Genomic DNA, 19432 nt, shown 5'->3' with positions numbered 1-19432 from the left:
CAAACACACAAAATATGCTTGGTAACACGATTTTTTACGGAACCCTATTAAATTACTGTCAAAGAGATATCTCGAAGGATTGTTAAATTATAAAATTATATGATCCCGTCGTGTGTAAAGTATTAAATTATTATTTATCGCTAATAATCTTTACTGGATACTAAAGCTGTTTGAATTAAATTTTTAATACATAATATTACAAAGGATGTTCAGATTCAATTTACTTGGTAAAGGTCCCGAACGTCTACATATAATTTTTTGTAATCATTTTCAGAACATCATTCATCTTACAAAATCTATTTATAATTAGCTATATTCGTCTTCTTTCTACACACATACATACATATAATCACGTCTATATCCCTTGCATGATATACAGAGCCAGCAGTCTTGATGATTGATAGGTCACGTTCAGCGGTTTGACTTCATGATAGAATTGAAATTCAAATAGTGACAGGTTGGTAGCCCATCGCCTAAAAGAATCATCCCTAATTTTTAAAAGCTTTTTTTCCCTTAGTCGCCTTTTGCGACATCCATGAGAAAGAGATGGAATGGTCCTATTCTTTTTTATATTGGTGCCGGGAACCACACGGCACACTCTTGTGGTGTATAAGCAGATACATATTTTAAATTAGGCATAACGGCAATAAGTTTTACCGAAATAAAATAAAACATTTCATTGATTTCACTCGTTTAATATTTTAAATTTACTTATTATCTACTTAATTTGAGAGTAATAAATTATATACTTCAGGTACAGCACTAAACAATTTCAACTTATTATTATAAGCGTAACACACATTCATAATAACACATCCCTTAAAATCTAATAATGTAAGTGAGGAACACACTTAAAACATACTTACATACATACATAAAATCGCGTCTATATCCCTTGCGGTGTAGATAGAGTCAACAGCTATTTGACTTAATGATACAATTGGAATTCAAATATTGATAGGCTGCTAGCCCATCGACTGAAAGAAGAATCTTAAGTTTATATGTCTATTCTTTAGTCGCCTTTTACGACATCCATGGTAAAGAGACGGAGTTTTTTCTATTGGTGCCGGGAACCAAACACTAAAAACCCACATAAATATTATATTCAACTATGTACATATTTTAACCCTCTAGAGTCAATTTTTAGATATAAAAACTACATTTCATACTTTTGAAATAGTCCTTCTTCCTACTGGCTTTAGACCCGGTTGCATCCACACCAATCTCGGGTGGATTCCGGGGTATGCCTTTGACCGTGAATCCTGGATTGGGTGATGTTTTGAAACACTGAATCCATCCAATGTTGACAAATGTTTCTGTGATCGATTATTATGATCGACTGACATTTTTACATTAATAGTTAAGAATTAATAATTATACATATCAATGGTATATGTATTAATGTTAATTGTAACGGTAAAATCTTTATCCCTTGTTAGGTAGTAGACGGCGTATTGATGGCATTGAGATTCAGATAGTGACAGGTTGCCAGTCCATCACATATCTAGAACTTTCTTGGTATAAAAATTCAAAAGGTAAACAGAGAGTACCTCTACTTAAGATTGGGAACTCCAACACCAATTTCATATTCCAAAATTTTCAATGTGAGTAATAATATTTCATTCAGTTAATTACTAAATTATTACTGTGTCAGTCTCCAGTCTTGACTATATAAGTATGTACAGGGTGTTATTAAAATCAGGAACTTAACCGTCTTCATTTCGCGTTCATTTTATCCTTCGGTAAAAACCACGCGATAGCTGCTGCACCTATTGGAAAGAATAATAAACCATATGAGTCATGAGTCATTACGAGTATGTGTGATTTATAACAGAAATGACCCGATTTTTGTCTAAATTTTCAAGGTAGTAATTATCTTTAGTGGGTTTATCATGATCTCATTTTATAATACGTTCATCACTAACCAACTAAAGGCATGCTTGAACTTAAAATATGAGGTCCATTGTGATTGTTACATAAAATTTTGGTGAAATACTTACACAAAAGCAGAACAGCCCATCCATAAAAAGTGGCTTCACAGTCGTGAGAGATGAACGCTCCAATTGCATTGGCCCCGAAGAAGGCACAAGATCGTCCCACCATCACTGAGAGACAGGATACTGTGCCTCTGCGAGGAAATCATATTAATTACTAAGTTTGCGAGGATTGACCGAAAAAAAAGTATTATTGACTTCATGGTTAGCATGAGATTAAGAGTTTCATTCTGTTGAGACTACCTCAGCCGGTACAGCACGAAACTCATAACATAATAAAGTTAATAATACCAGTGACTAAAGGATCATGCATAACGTAGGGTGAGATTATTGAGGATGTTTTTGACTAAGTTTTATCTGCCATACAAAGAGCTAAATCGGGAAGACGGTAGATGTGACGTCTGTGAGCAAAAAGGGGAATCTTTTGCTCTGCAGTGGGATTTAGATAGCAACAAAAATTATTTAACTCACGTCACAGAAGTAGGGTACAGCTCCACAAAATACACGCTCAGAATGCCCATAGATACAGCTACGACCAAGAAGAAGCAAAAGAAAACTCCGCCAGCCAAAGGGACATGGACTATATTCATCAGGATGGCAGCAGTGGCGGAAAACGTCAGGATGCAGATGATGCCGATTCGCTTTCTAGATCCACAGGTCAGGGACATGATCAAGGTACTAGTGCTAGCCAGGGCTCCGTAGCAGACGGCAGAGATGAGGGTCAAAGGCTGGATTGTGTCATTGCAGACTTCTGTTAGCTGGAACAAAAGCATAACAATATCAATCTTATTTTTGTTCACTACTGAAATCGGTTCAAAAACCTCAGGCAAAATGCAAGAAAATGTACAAATGTCAAAAGGTACAATTACTGTTCTTGTAACCTGATGGAGAGCCCCAAACAGGCCAAAAAGTAGCAAGTACTAAACTTACTTTAAAAAATGTAACTACAACAACAAGATAGGTATATTGAGGATCAAATACAATACAGGATAATCACGGCAGAAACAACAGAACAATCCATAAATTGCATACTGATCATAAGACCACTCAAATAAATTGCTTTACTTACAGTGCCATTGACATTAGAGCTCTGGTCGCCGACGGAATACTCAATGACGTCACACAAGTTCATGCCGCTGCTAGCTCCAGTCTCCAGCACGGTGAACAGGCTGTTCATGATGTAAGGTAACCAGAGGATGAAGCCACTGCCACTGGAAATAAAAATACACGAGAGCTTGTAGAAGCCACAAACTAGATTGTATGTAACGATAGACATGAAGTGCACAATATAATTTTTTATCTACTTTTCCTTGGCGAAAAAGTGATTGAAGACCTCTTAATCTTAGACATTTATGGTATTGAGAAATATTGATATTCAGATACTGAGAAAAATGCCCTGTACAGAAGAATGTTCGCTCCAAATTTTTGTACATTTTCTTAATTGTGATTTAAGAAATGAGGTTGTTCGATGTTCAAATGCATTGTCCAATTGATAGGAGCTGTCATTATGTGAATCAGTTGCAAATAAACAATCATCCCGTCTACACGTTGGTTTTCCTTTAAAGAGTAGTACAAACCATAGTAACCCTTATTCAAACGTACATATGGTCCTTCGAGCCGGATGTTATCGATACATAGACCAATGACTGAAGCTCTGCGTGAAAAATTGAACTATCGAAGTGAAGCTATTTTATAAAATAAATAACATCAAGTGATTTGTCGTATTTAAATGTAAAGAAATAATATATTATCAAGTGATTGCCTTGTGATTTCGTAAGACTTTATTGGTAAAATATAAAGACATTTGCAATTTGACATTGTGACATTTTATAGTGAGTTTGCAATTACGCGTATGGAAAATGTTTTACATTTATGGACATATTAAACAAAATTAATGTAATTACCGTTCATCGCATCAAGTTATGTGTGGACTTAGAACGTGAAATATATTGTTGGATAGTTAGAAGTTCGCTAAGACAACCGAACCTTTCACTCACTCACTATGGAACAATTACGTGTCATAGAAAATCTTGCAAGCCAATTAAAGAAAACCCAATCAAATCTGAAAAAATGTCCTAAAACAAGACTCACAAAAGGATATATAGAGAGTAAATTAGAATGCATACATGAATATTGGGAGAAATTTCTCGAGGCACATTCATCATTGATTCAAGAAACGGACATAGAAAAGCATGACAAAATCCCGTATTTAGCCAATGAGGAATTTGACATAATCGAAGAACTTTATTTATGTATCAAAGGCGATTTGAAAGATATGCTGGAAAAGTTAACGCCGACAACGGTATCGCAATCTTCGCGTAGTTCTCCTCAACATCCCTCGCACTCGAATTTAAGCTGTGCAAAGTTACCAAAAATAGAACTTCCAAAATTTTCGGGGAAATATGAAGAATGGGCTAATTACGACGATTTATTTTCATCGCTTGTAGACAACGACAATTCACTGAGCAAAGTGCAAAAACTACACTATTTGAAAGCGAGTGTCACTGGTGAGGCTGAGGCATTATTAAGGCATATTCAGGTGACTGAAGCTAATTATGATCAAGCACGAGAAATTCTTAAAAATCGTTACGCTAATAAACGCCTAGTTGTGAATTCTTTACTCAAACGTTTATTTGGACAAAAGAAATGTGCTAGTCAGACTGCAACTCAAATCAAGATGCTTCTAGACACTACCGAAAAATGTTTGAATGGCCTTATAAATGAAGGAATATCTACTACTTCGTGGGATCCAGTTATTATTCATCATGTGGTGCAAAAATTAGATTTCGAGAGTCATAAGTCATGGGAAGAACACGCTTATAAATTGAAACCTAATGAATTACCTAGTTGGCGTGACTTGAAACAATTCCTAGAAGGGAAATTTAGAACACTGGAGCTGGTTACTAACACAAACAATCCGATAACTTCCATCACAAGAGAGAAGACTCAAGCATTCAAGGGCAAGTCATTTCACGTAACGGCCGCAGCAACATCTTCGGTCCAGACCTGTATTAACTGTAATGAAGACCATACCTTAAGTCACTGCAAGGTATTTGGTAAACTGCAGCCGCGGGAAAGAAGTGAATTTGTAAGAAACAAAAACCTATGCTTCAATTGTTTAGCTGAAGGTCATTCAGCATGGAAATGTCGTTTGCCAGTTACCTGTCGTATCTGTAAGAGAAAACACCACACTTTGCTTCACGAAAAGAGAGAATTCCAAACTACAGACAATGTACAAACTCACCACAGCCAACTTGATGACACAAAAGATGAACAACAGGAAGACGAAGAAACAAACGACGCAATAGCAACTCATTTCACAGCGAAGAAGTCTACAGCTTTGCTCGCTACCGCATTGGTCCCTGTAAGAGATGAGAAAGGATACGTAACAATATTGCGCGCGTTAGTAGATCCGGGATCCCAAGCTAATTTCATTAGCGAAAGAGCAACTCAAACATTAAAAGTAAAGAGAACATCGGCTAAAGGAAACATCACAGGTGTGGGTTCAACCAAGACTACAGTTAAGCACGTGGTACAGCTGGAACTTTTATCCAATCATGAGGATACGTTCAAGCTCGGTATGAAAGCCTATGTTATGGCCACACAATTGACCACACACCTGCCAACAAAGACTATTAAGATACCATCAAACAATTGGACACATTTACGAGGACTCACCTTAGCTGATCCCAATTTTAATGAAGTAGGAAGAATCGACCTTCTTCTTGGTGTTGAAGTTTGTTCCCAAATTTTGAAGAATGAATTAATCAAAGGTCCCCTAGGTTCACCATGCGCTCAAAACACACACCTTGGTTGGATCTTATTTGGAGCAATACAAGACACATCTTCCTCTGAAGAAATAATTGTCATGCATCATCAGCTAGACATAGACAACATGCTGAAGAGCTTTTGGGAAATAGAGCCTGACACAAAGAAGAAATATACAAAGGAGGAAGAGAGATGTGAACGTCTATTTGAAGAAACATATAGTAGACAAGAAGAAGGGAGATACGTGGTAAAATTACCATTTAAGACTGATAATCCTCAATGTCGAAACGGAAACACTAGAGAGATAGCTATTAGAAGATTAGAACAAATAGAAAGAAGATTTAGGAAGGACAAATTATTGAAGGAAGAATACACAAAAGTATTTGAAGAATATAAAACATTAAATCATCTAGAAGAAGTTCCGGAAAATGAAAAGAACAATCCAGCAGTATATCTTCCTCACCACGCAGTGATAAAACTAGATAGGGATACGTCTAAGGTCCGTATAGTGTTTGATGCATCATCAAAAGGTTCAAATCACGTATCTCTTAACGATGAACTGATGGTTGGACCACAAATACAGGAAGATATGAGATCGCTTGTTATAAGGTGGAGAATGAAACGAGTTTGTTTTACGGCAGATGTCCAAATGATGTATAGGCAAATTTTAGTAACAAAAGAAGACGCAGACTTTCAACGTATCCTCTGGCGAGACTCCACTGGAACAATAAAAGACTATCGCCTTTTAAGAATTACTTTCGGCACAGCTTGTGCTCCTTACTTGGCGGTGAAGACGCTCCAACAAATCGCAAAAGATGAAGGCAAGGAACATCCAGTGGCAGCAAAAACGATCCACGAAGACTTTTATATGGATGACCTGATGTCTGGATCAGATACTGTGCCTGAAGCTTTAGACACAGCGATGAATATAGCTGAAATTCTTAAAAGAGGAGGTATGAATCTACAAAAATGGACATCTAATAGCTCAGAATTTCTTAAACAGATTAAGCCGTCTAACAGAAGTATAAAAGTAAAACTAGATATCAAGTTAGATGGGATGACTAAAGCACTTGGAGTTTCCTGGAATATGGGGGAAGACGTGTTTCAGTATAATTTTCAGTTGCCTCATTTAGAAAAAGTCATAAATAAAAGAACTATATTAGCAGAGATCCAACGCCTCTTCGATCCGCTCGGTTGGCTGGCCCCTGCATTGCTTCCTGCAAAAATATTAATACAAAAGTTATGGTTAAAAGGAGTCGGCTGGGATGATGATCTCGATTCTGAAACAAAAGAGGAATGGATTAATATAAGAAATAGTTATGAACACCTAAAACAAATAAAATTAAAGAGATGGATGAACACTACTCAAGACAATTTAAATGAGGTCACTGTGCATGGGTATTGCGATGCGTCTAATAAAGCTTATGGAGCAGTTGCTTACCTTAGAGCCCGAACTGATGATGGAAATTTTAAGATAAGCCTCATCGCTGCTCGAACAAGAGTTGCGCCAGTTAAGCCAGTATCTTTACCGAGGCTGGAATTGTGTGGTGCAGTTCTTTTATCTCAATTGCTGAAACAAATTAGTGAAGCTACTCGAATACCTAAAGATCAGTTTTTTGCATGGACTGACTCCACGATAGTTTTAGCATGGTTGGAAGGGGATCCGATTCGATGGCAAACTTTCGTCAGAAATAGAGTGATTACAATTTTAGACAACATTGGAAACAAATGGTATCATGTCCGAACTGATGAGAATCCCGCTGACCTGGCTTCTAGAGGTTTATTACTACCTGATTTACAAAACAATCTATTGTGGTGGCAGGGACCAAACTGGCTGAAGAATGAAGAGCTACCTGTGAAGAAAATGAACAACTTAATAACAGAATTAGAGATAAGAAGAGATATATTAGTAAATACTAAAGTACAAGATAATTATATAGAAGATGATAAAGATAATAAAGAATTTTTACTTACCAAATTTGAAGATTTTGACACGTTGAAAGAACTGTTAAAAACAATAACTTATTGCAAAAGATTTCTGAAATATAAAAGTTATGGAGTTAAAACTTTAGATGTACCTATAACAACGGAAGAGTTGGAAAGCGCACTCGATGTGTGCATAAGAATTGTACAGAAAAAGGATTTTGAAGAAGAAATGGTTGATCTAAGGAAAAGAGGCAGGGTTAAAAGGAGAAGCAATCTTAAATCCTTACATCCTTTCATTGACGCAAATAATATTCTCAGGGTGGGCGGTAGGATTCGCCATGCTAATTTGAATAACTCGAAGAAGAACCCTATAATATTAAGTGCAAAGAATCCTTTAACATTACTTCTTGTGGCAGATGCTCATGTAAAGACATTACACGGCGGAATTCAATTAATGTTGACATTTCTGAGGGAAAGGTACTGGATTATCAATGCTAAAAGAACAGTAAAATCCTGCATTCATCGATGTTTAATTTGTGCCAAACAGAGTGCTGCTACTAGAACACAACTCATGGGTGATCTACCGAAAGAACGTGTGACTCCAGCTAGACCCTTCTGTAATAGTGGCGTTGATTTTGCCGGTCCTTATCAGGTACTAATGTCAAAAGGTCGAGGTGCAAAAACCAGCAAGAGTTACATTTCAATTTTTATATGCATGGCTACGAAAGCTATTCACCTAGAACTTGTAGGTGATTTAACATCAGAAGCCTTTATAGGAGCTTTTAAGAGATTTGTAGCAAGAAGAGGCAAATGTACCAACCTGTGGAGTGATCAGGGACGTAATTTCATCGGCGCCAACAAAGAATTAGCACTGGAATGGAAAGAAGCTAAATTAGAGTTTGAAGGAGAAATTTCAGAAAAACTTGCATTGGACGGCACTCAGTGGCACTTCATCCCGGCGCATAGTCCCACCTTTGGCGGACTTTGGGAAGCAGGCGTCAAGTCTCTGAAATATCACCTGAAAAGGATACTTAATACCCACCTGACTTTCGAAGAACTGAGTACAATTTTATGTCAGGTGGAGGCTTGTTTAAATTCGAGACCACTGTGCCCAGTTGATGATACAAATCCAGATAGTTTTGAAATTCTTACCCCTGGACATTTCTTGATTGGTGAGGCCCCTATAGTAGTACCGTCTCGCCAGAAAAATTTCTCTTCTATGAGTCATTTATCCAGATGGCGTTATACGCAGAAATTACTTAATGAGTTTTGGACCAGATGGCAAGATGAGTATTTGTCTCGACTTCAACAAAGACCCAAATGGTTAAGAAAGGTAGACGAGTTTAAAATCGGTCAAATAGTTCTCATCAAAACTGATGGGCTGCCTCCTGGTAAATGGCTACTTGGACGAGTAACGGAGAAACATCCCGGAACTGACGGTATAACCAGGGTTTACAGTGTTAAAAGCGGTGATAAAATTGTGAAAAGACCTATCACCAAGTTATGTCTTTTACCTATTGATAATGAATAATGAACTTTGTTTATTTTATAGAATTATTTTCATGTTTAGTTTCATTTAACGAAAGGGCTAAGTTAATTTCATTATTTAGTATATGGCATGTAGGTTTTACTTATAAATTGTTATAAGAAAGTTAAATAATTAATATTTAGTTTTATATACTTTTTGTTTAAAGTTTATTATAGCTGTTAGGTACTTAATGCAAATGTGGATTCTAAGAATAACATGTTCTTTCATTATTTTTGTTATTTAAAGGCCTGTAACAGCCCTTTGGCGGGCGGAATGTTCGATGTTCAAATGCATTGTCCAATTGATAGGAGCTGTCATTATGTGAATCAGTTGCAAATAAACAATCATCCCGTCTACACGTTGGTTTTCCTTTAAAGAGTAGTACAAACCATAGTAACCCTTATTCAAACGTACAGAGGTTCATAGTTCAGAACCCATATCGTAAGCCGTAAGCCGTTTCACTTTAACCACTCAGACATTAGAAATTAGCCAGTAGGCGTCAACTCGAAAGGGTATAACAGAAAACTTACGTTACATAGATAATGATGACCAAAGAGAAAAGATGTAGCGTTCTGAAGAGCAGTGGCCGCTGGAACAGAGGCACTGTTTGTTTCCACATCGACACTAGTAGAGATTCCTTTCTGTTGACGCATTCATTATCCTTATCTTCGTGAAGTTTCTTAATCTGTACGAAATTTCAAATATACCTTGGTTAATAAATTTGTGGATTTTCCAAAATTATCTAAATAAATGAGAAGATGCCTGAAATGAAATCGTGTACTTAAATTGAGACAACTGATCATAGTGTTCGTGGTAGCAAAATATACTAATAGATCATTACATACAATGTTTCCTGGATGTAATTTGCGACTTTTCTAATCATATATATAAACATATAATCACGTCTTGTGCGGGTGGGCTATGCGGATGGGCTAGCAACCTGTCACTATTTGAATCCCAATTCTATCTTTAAGCCAAACAGCTGAACGTGGCCTATCAGTCTTGTCAAGACTGTTTGCTCTGTCTTCCCCACAAGGGATATATACGTGACCATTGTATATATGTATGTTTGTTTATTCTGAAACACAACACTTACGGGAAAATCACCATCAATCTTCCCCGCGTTGATCCTGTAGATATTCTTCAAGACTTTTAAAGCTTCATCATACCGTCCTTGGGCTGCCAGAAACTTCGGGCTCTCATAGACCAAGGTCAACAGAACAGCGGTGGCTGCACAAGGCAAGGAAATCACGAGGCCTAGGAGTCGCCAAGATCTGTAGTTGATGCCAAGGAAGCCGATGTGGTAGGAGAAGTCCATGGGAAGAATTGGGTAGGCGAAGGCTGTAAACAATTAACATTTGAAAATTTTAAAGAGAACAATTTCAGTTTGTTGCAGAGATTTGACTACCTCCGACTATCTGGGTATTTATTCTAAGATTACACGTACAATATTTAGTTCGTTGACATCACCATACCAAGTACCTACGGTGCATTTCCGTATATAAAGGGAATCACTTTAGGTTCTTGTCTGTACGAATAGTCGGTCATGTTTCTCTGCAAAGGACGGTACCATAAAGAAAATTTAGCTAATGACTCGTACCTGCAACAGTTCCCTGTGCGCACATTAGAGCGATGGTGCCCAGCAACATGGCGCGCCCACGCATACGCGATGGACAGCTCTCTCCCAGCAGCGCGTACGCAGCTGAATTGCTGGCAGATGTACTGAAAATGAGTACAGAGTTGATAATACTGTCAAGTGGTATTGTATTCTATAAGGAAAAGGTATCAGGTACATCTGTGTGATCCTGGCGAAATTTATTTCCCAAGATAATGCTGGCTGGCTTTTAAACACCCCTTTTTTGTTTTTAAATAAAATGAAACACAACAAGATCTGATAGAAGTCGTGCGCAACAGAACGAATTCTCACATAAAAAGCTGCATAAAGTTTGTCGTTCAATTTGTATGAGATGATCAAAAATCGTTTAAAAATTTATTACATTCATGAACCAAACTTAGTTAGTGGCTTTGGCTATTGTAAAGCCACTCAGTAGTATTAATTCCCAATGGGTACATAGGTATGTTAAATAATTTCTGCCATTCGCGTAGGCCGGATCTAACTAAAATATTCTAGACGAGGACAATGTCAATATCGGATATTCCATGTGTGTTACAAAAATAGTTGACAAACAAAGCTTTATTTGAACGCAACTTATCTGATAAACGTACATATTTGTCAGAACAAATATCTGTATTTGTCTAAACTAATGCTACTACTAACGTTACGCCTTCTCGCAAATACTTAGTAGTTATACTAAACTTTACATCGTTAAGATTTATGGCAGTAGAGTACGTGGAGATATGACGCTTCGTGTCTCTCAAAAGGTATCGTTGGTTGGAGTAGAAATTCGACATTCTTATGAAAATACTGCTCCTTGTCAGTTAAGGCAAGGGTTAGGTAAGAGGAACAGACAACACATGCAAAACACGTATTCTGTATTGGGTGAGTCAGGTTTTTACACGAAGCGACTCCCGTCTGAACTCCGCAAACCTTAGCCTGGGAACCTAACCCTTTTGGATCATATTGTTTAGCAATGTTGTGATGTGAAAGAAGATGTAGTTACAGGAATAGAAAAGGGTAGGTTAAGATGGTTTGGTCATGTGGAGATGGATAAATAAAAGCAGGTTGACTAAGCAGATACACAAGGAGAGTGTGGAGGAAAAGGTTGGAGAGGGAAGGCCTAGACGAACATATCTTTATCAAATTAAGGACGTCCTGGTAAAGGGTCAGGTCAAGTGTGCCCGAAACCGCCGAGCTTGCATGAAGAGAGTTATGAATGTGGATGAAGCGAAGGAAGTATGCAGAGATCGTAGCAAGTGGAAAAATGTAGTCTCTCCGGGAAAGAAGCGTGATTTTATGTATGTATAACAAAGAACATAAAGAAGTTTCTTACAATGTAGAAGAGATCAGTTTAAGAACAGCCATGACGCGCCAGTCTGCTGCGAAACTGCTGGCGGCTCCGAACACGAAGCCCACTGACATTGACAGCATCAGCGTGAGTTTCCGCCCTTTGGTATCTGAGATGTAACCCCAAAGCTGGGCTCCGACAACTACCCCTAAATATAGAATAATAATTATTGCAAAAGGTCTTGACGAAGAAAATCAAGATGGGAAATCTCAAAATCAAATTAGTTTTTAAACATTTGCGTTACATTATCTTCAGTAATGTTTAATTGCTTGTCGCTTTATAAATCATTTCAAAAATAATAATGAATTAAAGAGACATACTCTTTTGTTAAGTGCAGATTCTTCAAATAACGAAAACATCTAACCACAGTTTTATAATTTACTAGTTAATAGCCGCAGCTTCGTCCGTGTAAATTGTGCCATTTACAAAAAGCGACGAATTTGAAGCCCTTTGTCCCACTGCAGACTTAATTATATAAATGTGATATTTCAAGAAGATTAATTCAGCAGATAACCCGTGAAGAGATAACAAACAAAAAACGTGGGATTCCTCTTGTAGGCAATCGGCTAGCAAAATGTAACTATTTGAATCTCAATTTCATCATGAAGCCATACAGCTGAACGTGAGCTTTCAGTCTTTTCGGGACTGTGGGCTCTGTCTACCCCGCAAAGGATATAGACGTGACTATATGAATGTTGTTGGGATAACTGTCCATCTCGTATGGTAAAATTCTCCATAAATATTCCAACCACTAACCTACTAAAGGCATTGCACTAAGCAATGCTCTTTCTTGCAAGTTGATCTGAAGGTCACAGATGGCCGCTGCCACCACGAAAGTGGTCCCAAACAAGTCCATTCCCATCGCTTGAAGAGTCCAACTGCATAGCAACAGTAACCCGATATTGTACTTGCCAAAACCTAGAAAAGAACGAGTAACTGTGAAAAAATTGTATTATAAGCAACTAGCGATCCGCCCCGGCTTCGTACGGGTGCAAAATTCGGAAAAAGTTATACATTCCTCTTGAATCACTCTATCTGTTACAAAAACCGCATCAAAATCCGTTGCGTAATTTTAAAGATTTAAGCATACAGACAAACAGACTAAAATAGCGACTTTGTTTTATACTATGTAGTGATGCGTACATATTTGTAAAGATAATTTAGGCAGACAACTACCTATATTTGGGTCATCTGTAATCGTTTTATTTTCTATGGATACATAAATGTCGATGAAAAGTTCTTAAATCACGTAGAGGCCGTATGGTTCCCAGCAGTTTGGGACCACACTTAGGGCGACTTAGGCAAAGGCTGACGACTGAAGACTGTTGGCTCTGTCTACCGCGCAAGGGATATAAACGTTAGTTTGATTTGAACTTAAATCAAAATTCAGTACACTCTGTACATAAATCTTTGTAATTAAATCTCATAAATATATAAATCTGAACAATGTATTCTCTCGTCCACAGTCTATTCTAAGTTTAATTAATATTGTGAAGTTGACGTTGTTGAAGAAAATGCTGCAGTGCAGTTTGTTACCGCTTCTTCTGCACTGACGCCTTGGAAGCGGCAGTAAAATTAGTTTTTAAGTAATTTATTTGACGTCAACCAATGTTGTTAAACCATACGTTTTGACAATTATTAAGCGATATATAGTATCCTATAGTAAAGAATAAAAATTTTGAATTTTGAATTTGAATTTTGAATTATATGTATGTATTGTACCTGCAACAGTTAAAGCATCCTCCACCGTGGTGACGCCGTGTGGTATACGCCTCTCCACTTCAATGATTTCCATCTTCTGTTTCATGGCTGAAACAATAAATACTTTTGCACAAATTCGCGTTGTCGCGACTTATTCCCTAATGGGCTAGACTGAAACACACATTGTGAGATACAGAAGTAAATTTTGTTAACTTGTTAACTTTGCTTTGTTCGAGATAAACTCGCACTAATCCCTCTTGGTGCGAGTTTTACTCGATCAAAAGCGTCGAGCAAGTAAACGCGAATTTGTATGTGATTTGATCAGCGCCATCTAGTAGTAACGCGATGACACTTATGCAATTCCATACAAATTCGTGATTACTTGCTCGATGTGTTTCATCGAGTATAACTCGCACTAACCTTTCATGTTGAATTGAAAAAAAAAGTCAAAGAATTTCTATAAATATGGCTGATTACTGTATAGAAAAGTCTAGAAGCTCAAATTCTTTGTTCAGATTTACTACGAGTAAAGTAACAATGATACCTTTTAATTTAAAATCTTTACCTTTATATTTCCCAAATGGAGACCTATTTAAAATAAATTTAAAACTACAGACACGTCTCCAACGGCTCTTTGGTTTTTTATCAGCAATATCTTGAAGAAATTTACTTTATATAACCCCAGGGACTGTCGTCACACGCGCGAGAGTTCCATAGTCACTGTTACTTCATCTTAACTGATATCGTCCAAACGACAGCTTATTTGCCTCTGCCAGTAGCGTCTGTATTTGCTAATTTATATTTGAAGTTCTAATTAAACTAGTAGATACCAAAAATTTAACTTATTTTGATAGTTTATTTCAAAATCATCGATCGTGCAAGAACTGGTCCTAATTGTACTATCAGAAATCCAAAAGCCGTGCGGTCACCGGCACCGATAAAAAAGGATGAAGACCACTCCTCTTTCCCATGGATGTCGAAAAGGCGACTAAGGAATAGGTTTATTAGTCAAGGACTCTTCTACGCGATGGGCTAGCAACCTGTCACACACAATTTGAATCTCAATTCCATCATCAAGCTAAAAAGCTGAACGTGGCCTATTAGTCTCTTCAAGACTGTTTGTTGGCTCTGGCTTCTCCGTAAGGGATATAGACGTGACTATATGTTGGTATGTATGTATGTAGAAACACAAGAAATCTCGCTAAACTTTGAGAGAATACAATCTGTGCCAGGATACCTTTGGACGGGTCTAAAGCTAGAAATTTTACATTCACTAAAATTATTCAGGGGTTAATAAATCTTTGGCTAAAAATGATCCCAAGATCCGGGTACCGTCTGCGACTACGCCGATAACATTTCTTAAAATATTCCATTGTTACAGTATAGTAAATAAGACACTGGTAATAAATAATAGCAGATAGTCGTATTTGCTAGTTTGTAAAAGGATGCACATGTTTGCAAACTAAATATAAATTCTCGCAGGGGGTAAAGATAGCGTAACTTGTTTGTGTTTTTCTTTATCTGTGGTAATTTCTAGTACGTGCTGGTGTGTAGCGTCACTTGTTCAGGGGATGGCTACCATGGCTTAATAGATATTGGGTTAGGATTTCTTATGAGGATCACGGTTGAAGGACGGTAGTCGCTTCTTTACCACTACTGGATCCTGGTCCTGTAGGACGTCAGGTTCTTCTTAGCAAAGTATACAACAACGAAAACTCACAAAATCGCACCCAAGTTCTCCAGCTGGTGTAATGATTAGAAAGAAAGAAAGAAAAATTGTTTATTTGGTACAAAATACATAGAACACATCCTACTAATATTATGAATGCGAAAGTTTGTGAGTATGTCAGTATGGATGTTTGTTAGTCTTTCACGCAAAAACTTCTGAACAGATTACGATGAAATTTGATATGTAGGTAGCTGAAGACCCGGAATAACATATAGGCTTTTTATCCCGGAGTTCCCACGGGATTGATTGTTAAGTTATGATACGATTTACGCGCGGACGAAGTCGAGGGCGGCCTCTCGTTAAAAATATGACAATTTAGATCTACAAGTGCCGTGTGATTCCCGGCACCAATAGAAAAAAGAATAGGACCACTCCATCTCTCTCCCATGGATGTGGTAAAAGGCGACTAAGGGGTAGGCTTATAAACTTGGGATTCTTGTTTTAGGCGATGGGCTAGCAACCTGTCACTATTTGAATCTCAATTCTATCTTAAAGCCAAATAGCTGAACGTGGCCTATCAGTCTTTACAAGACTGTTGGTTCTATCTACCTCGCAAGGGCTATAGACGTGATTATATGTAGGTATGTATGTAGATCTACAAATATCACAGTGAAAGCCGAGACGCTGGTCTTCCGCGGATGCCTTTGATGCCTTGATGCGAAACTATACTGCACTTAAAATTAAGGTTATGGTGGCGTAACACTCTTTGTAGGAATATAAGAATATATAAATAGGTCAATATATAATATATGAATGTGGATGAAGAGAAGGAAGTATGCAGAGATCGTGGCAAGTGGAAAGATGTAATCTTTACCTACCTACTACTCCGGGTAAAAGGCGTGATTTTATGTAACAACATATGTATGTATAATATAAATATAATATTATACTCAATGAAAAAAATACTCTGTTCTCAGAAAGAGTCAGCGCATAGCGTGCTTGTGGCCTTGTGGCGCATAACAATGAATTATTTTTATGGTGCGATCTTCGAATTGCGGTAGTATTATTAGCAGAGATCGGATATTCGGATGCATATTTACCTAAAGTTGGGGTGTTGGGTTAGTAAGTATGGAACGTACTTCTGTACCTCAAAAAATCCGGGATTCGGCATTGATACACTTAATGTTCTAATTATGTTTTTGTACTGACTAAAAAATCACGCGGTATAATTCTGGAATGCCAGTAGGTAGGTAATTTTTTAATAAATATGATCATCCATCACTTATGTTTATAAAGGTGTTTATCATACCTAATATACGATATGTTTCAATTTCTTGTTTAATAAAATTACCGGGATTCAAAATAATTCGAATCCCGAAAGCAAGAATCCGCCTCCATACTTTCTTAGACAAAATATTAGTTTAGGTAAATATGCATCCGATTATCCGATCTCTAATTATTAGAAACTCTATCTCTTCCCTATCTTTATGAATCGTGTGGTTCTCGGCATTTAGGACTTTCACTCTTTCGCTTCATCCCTTACTTAGATAATTCCACTTTTATCGTAACAAATAATTCATAAATCTTCACTAATATTTGTGTAAGAAAATTTAAACACTGAGGCAATAGCAAATATAATATTATCAACAAATATATATATTTCTTTCACGTGGATGTCGTAAAAGATGATCAACGAAAACCTTCTAATAGGATACTAGTATTATAAATGCGAAAGTTTGTGAGTATATCAAGATGTCAGTACGGATGGTTGTTACTCTTTTACGCAAAAACTACTGAACCGATTACGATGAAATTGGTATGTAGGTAGCTGAAGACCATGAATAGGCTTCTTTTTATCCCGGAGTTCCCGCAGAATTGATTCCACGCAGACGAAGTCGGGGGCGGCCTCTTGTGGTTAATAAAGTTGGAATTCTTCTTGAAGGCAATCGGCCAGCAACACTTCATTATTTGAATCACAATGCCATCTTAATTCATAAAACAACGTGGCTTTCATTCAGTCTTTTCGAGACTTTTGGCTCTGTCTACCCCATACGATACACTACAAGGCACGCTTTCTTGACCGATGTTTTCTCGTTCACATACATTCAATTGACATTGCGTATGCGCATGGCCAGTTACGCACTACTTATCATCTGAGTGAGATTATGTTCCTGCTTGCAATTATAACCGTGTTGCTTCAGAACCTAGGGTTCACTAGAAAACCTAGGTTTTTTTATACAGAACGAATGTCGTCAGATCTCCACAAAATTCGGTTTTTACGACGTTTACAGATACATATTTTTTGAGTTTCTAGTCTACATATCCACGTCTATATCCCATGCGGCGTAGACAGAGCCAAGAGTCTTAAAAATACTGATTAGCCACGTTCAGCGGTTTGGCTTCATGGCAGAATTTAGAATCGACTAGGAATAGTTTGCTAGCCCATCGCTTAAAAGAAGAATCTCAAGCTTATAAACCTATCCCTTCGTCGCCTTTAACGACATCCATGGGAATGAGAGGAAGTGGTCCTATTATTTTCTTTCTATATCTATATTCCTCCTATCCTATTCTTTTTTATTCTTTATTTTATTGGTGCCGGGAACCACACGGCACTTTCTAGTCTACTCTGCTGAGAATCACACTGTTATGTCAGGATACTAACATTTTCAGTGCTTTAGTATTTCAATTGCCAATTGATGGTCTAACGATAAGGCAGGAAATCTACACACACAGATAGGTATTTTAGTTCTTTCTTAACAGCCCATAAAAGTCCAATGCTGGACCTCCCCAAAAAAAGAGGGGTTTAACCCATAGTCATCACGCTGAGCATGCGGGTTTGTGACCGCAGTGTCTTTTGATTCTGAACTATGTTGTCATATCAGCGTAGGAGGCACTCTTGCCCACATCCCGCTGAATCCCTCAATCGCCTCTTACGATACCCAGGGGAAGATATGGGGTGGTACTATTCTACTTCGACGTCCTGGTAAAGGGTCAGGTCAAGAGTACCCGAAACCGAAGAGCTTGCATGAAGAGAGTAATGAATGTGGATGAAGCGAAGGAAGTATGCAGAGATCGTGGCAAGTGGAAAGAGGTAGTCTCTGCCTACCCCTCCGGGAAAGAGGCGTGATTTTATGTATGTATGTACTATTCTGCTCTGTCAGCACCACTTGGCTTATTATATATTATAGCTCTTACTTGTTACGATCTTTTTAAATCTTTCTCGTACTTAGATACGCATTAGGCCGGTTTTTTTGTTTGCGAAGTAATTTCCACGGAGGTGCGTGACGTCTGTTAGTGATAAGATGCGCCGGCGCATGTATACTGTAAATACACAAATGGTAGCTAACTCCAATAGTAGTGATAAAATAAGTCACATGGTACAACACATGGTCGTTATTAAAATTACATACACCACTCTTTAAGATATAAGAAAATATTTCTACTAAGTATTTTGTATAAAGTAAAAAATATATTAATGACCAAAAAGCTATTAAATTTATTGGGCTTCAGGTATACATAATCACGTCTATATCCCGTGTGGGGTAGACAGTGCCAACAGTCTTGAAAAGATTGAAAGGTCACGTTCAGCTGTAGTGCCTAGTGATAGAATTGAAATTCAAATAGTGACAGGTTGCTAGCCCATCACCTACAAGAAGAATCCTAAGTTTTTTAGCCCTTCTGGCTATACAATTATTTTACATCTCTGGGCCATTTACAACATTGCAGCTAATTGTGTAAACATCTGATTACAACGAAATCATTAGGAGCCAATGAGACAAATCTACATCTTACACTAATTATCTTACGATTGTCCTCTGTTTGTCTATCCAAAAGTCCATCTGTATAGTTATATTCCTAAGTTAAACAATAAGTAAGTTTA

The 19432-nt window shown here is 37.5% G+C and overlaps 2 protein-coding genes across 2 annotated transcripts; one reads left to right on the top strand and one right to left on the bottom strand.

Moving 5' to 3' along the window:
* Positions 1-674: 674 nt before the first annotated feature.
* On the bottom strand, positions 675-14539 carry LOC106136791 (synaptic vesicle glycoprotein 2C). The gene is made up of 11 exons (XM_013337438.2): positions 14449-14539; positions 13905-13991; positions 12939-13100; positions 12168-12330; positions 10817-10938; positions 10313-10557; positions 9747-9901; positions 3064-3205; positions 2466-2752; positions 2001-2128; positions 675-1769 (listed from the first exon to the last, which is right to left on the bottom strand). The coding sequence occupies exons 2-11, from the start codon at positions 13987-13989 to the stop codon at positions 1717-1719; spliced, it is 1542 nt and encodes a 513-aa protein (XP_013192892.1). The 5' UTR covers positions 13990-13991; positions 14449-14539; the 3' UTR covers positions 675-1716.
* On the top strand, positions 5251-9624 carry LOC132902130 (uncharacterized). The gene has a single exon (XM_060946079.1). The coding sequence runs from the start codon at positions 5575-5577 to the stop codon at positions 9217-9219; it is 3645 nt and encodes a 1214-aa protein (XP_060802062.1). The 5' UTR covers positions 5251-5574; the 3' UTR covers positions 9220-9624.
* Positions 14540-19432: the final 4893 nt, after the last annotated feature.

Source organism: Amyelois transitella, chromosome 10 (assembly GCF_032362555.1).
Source record: "Amyelois transitella isolate CPQ chromosome 10, ilAmyTran1.1, whole genome shotgun sequence".
Lineage (NCBI taxonomy): Eukaryota > Metazoa > Arthropoda > Insecta > Lepidoptera > Pyralidae > Amyelois > Amyelois transitella.
This window is presented reverse-complemented; position numbering and strand designations above follow the sequence as displayed.

Coding starts and splice junctions, on each gene's coding strand:
- LOC132902130 (XM_060946079.1), top strand. CDS start 5,575: ATGAAAGCCTATGTTATGGCCACACAATTGACCACACACCTGCCAACA.
- LOC106136791 (XM_013337438.2), bottom strand. CDS start 13,989: ATGAAACAGAAGATGGAAATCATTGAAGTGGAGAGGCGTATACCACAC. Junction 2,129..2,465: donor CTGTACCCTACTTCTGTGAC/GTGAGTTAAATA, acceptor ATTTCCTCGCAG/AGGCACAGTATCCTGTCTCT. Junction 1,770..2,000: donor ATGGGCTGTTCTGCTTTTGT/GTAAGTATTTCA, acceptor TCTTTCCAATAG/GTGCAGCAGCTATCGCGTGG.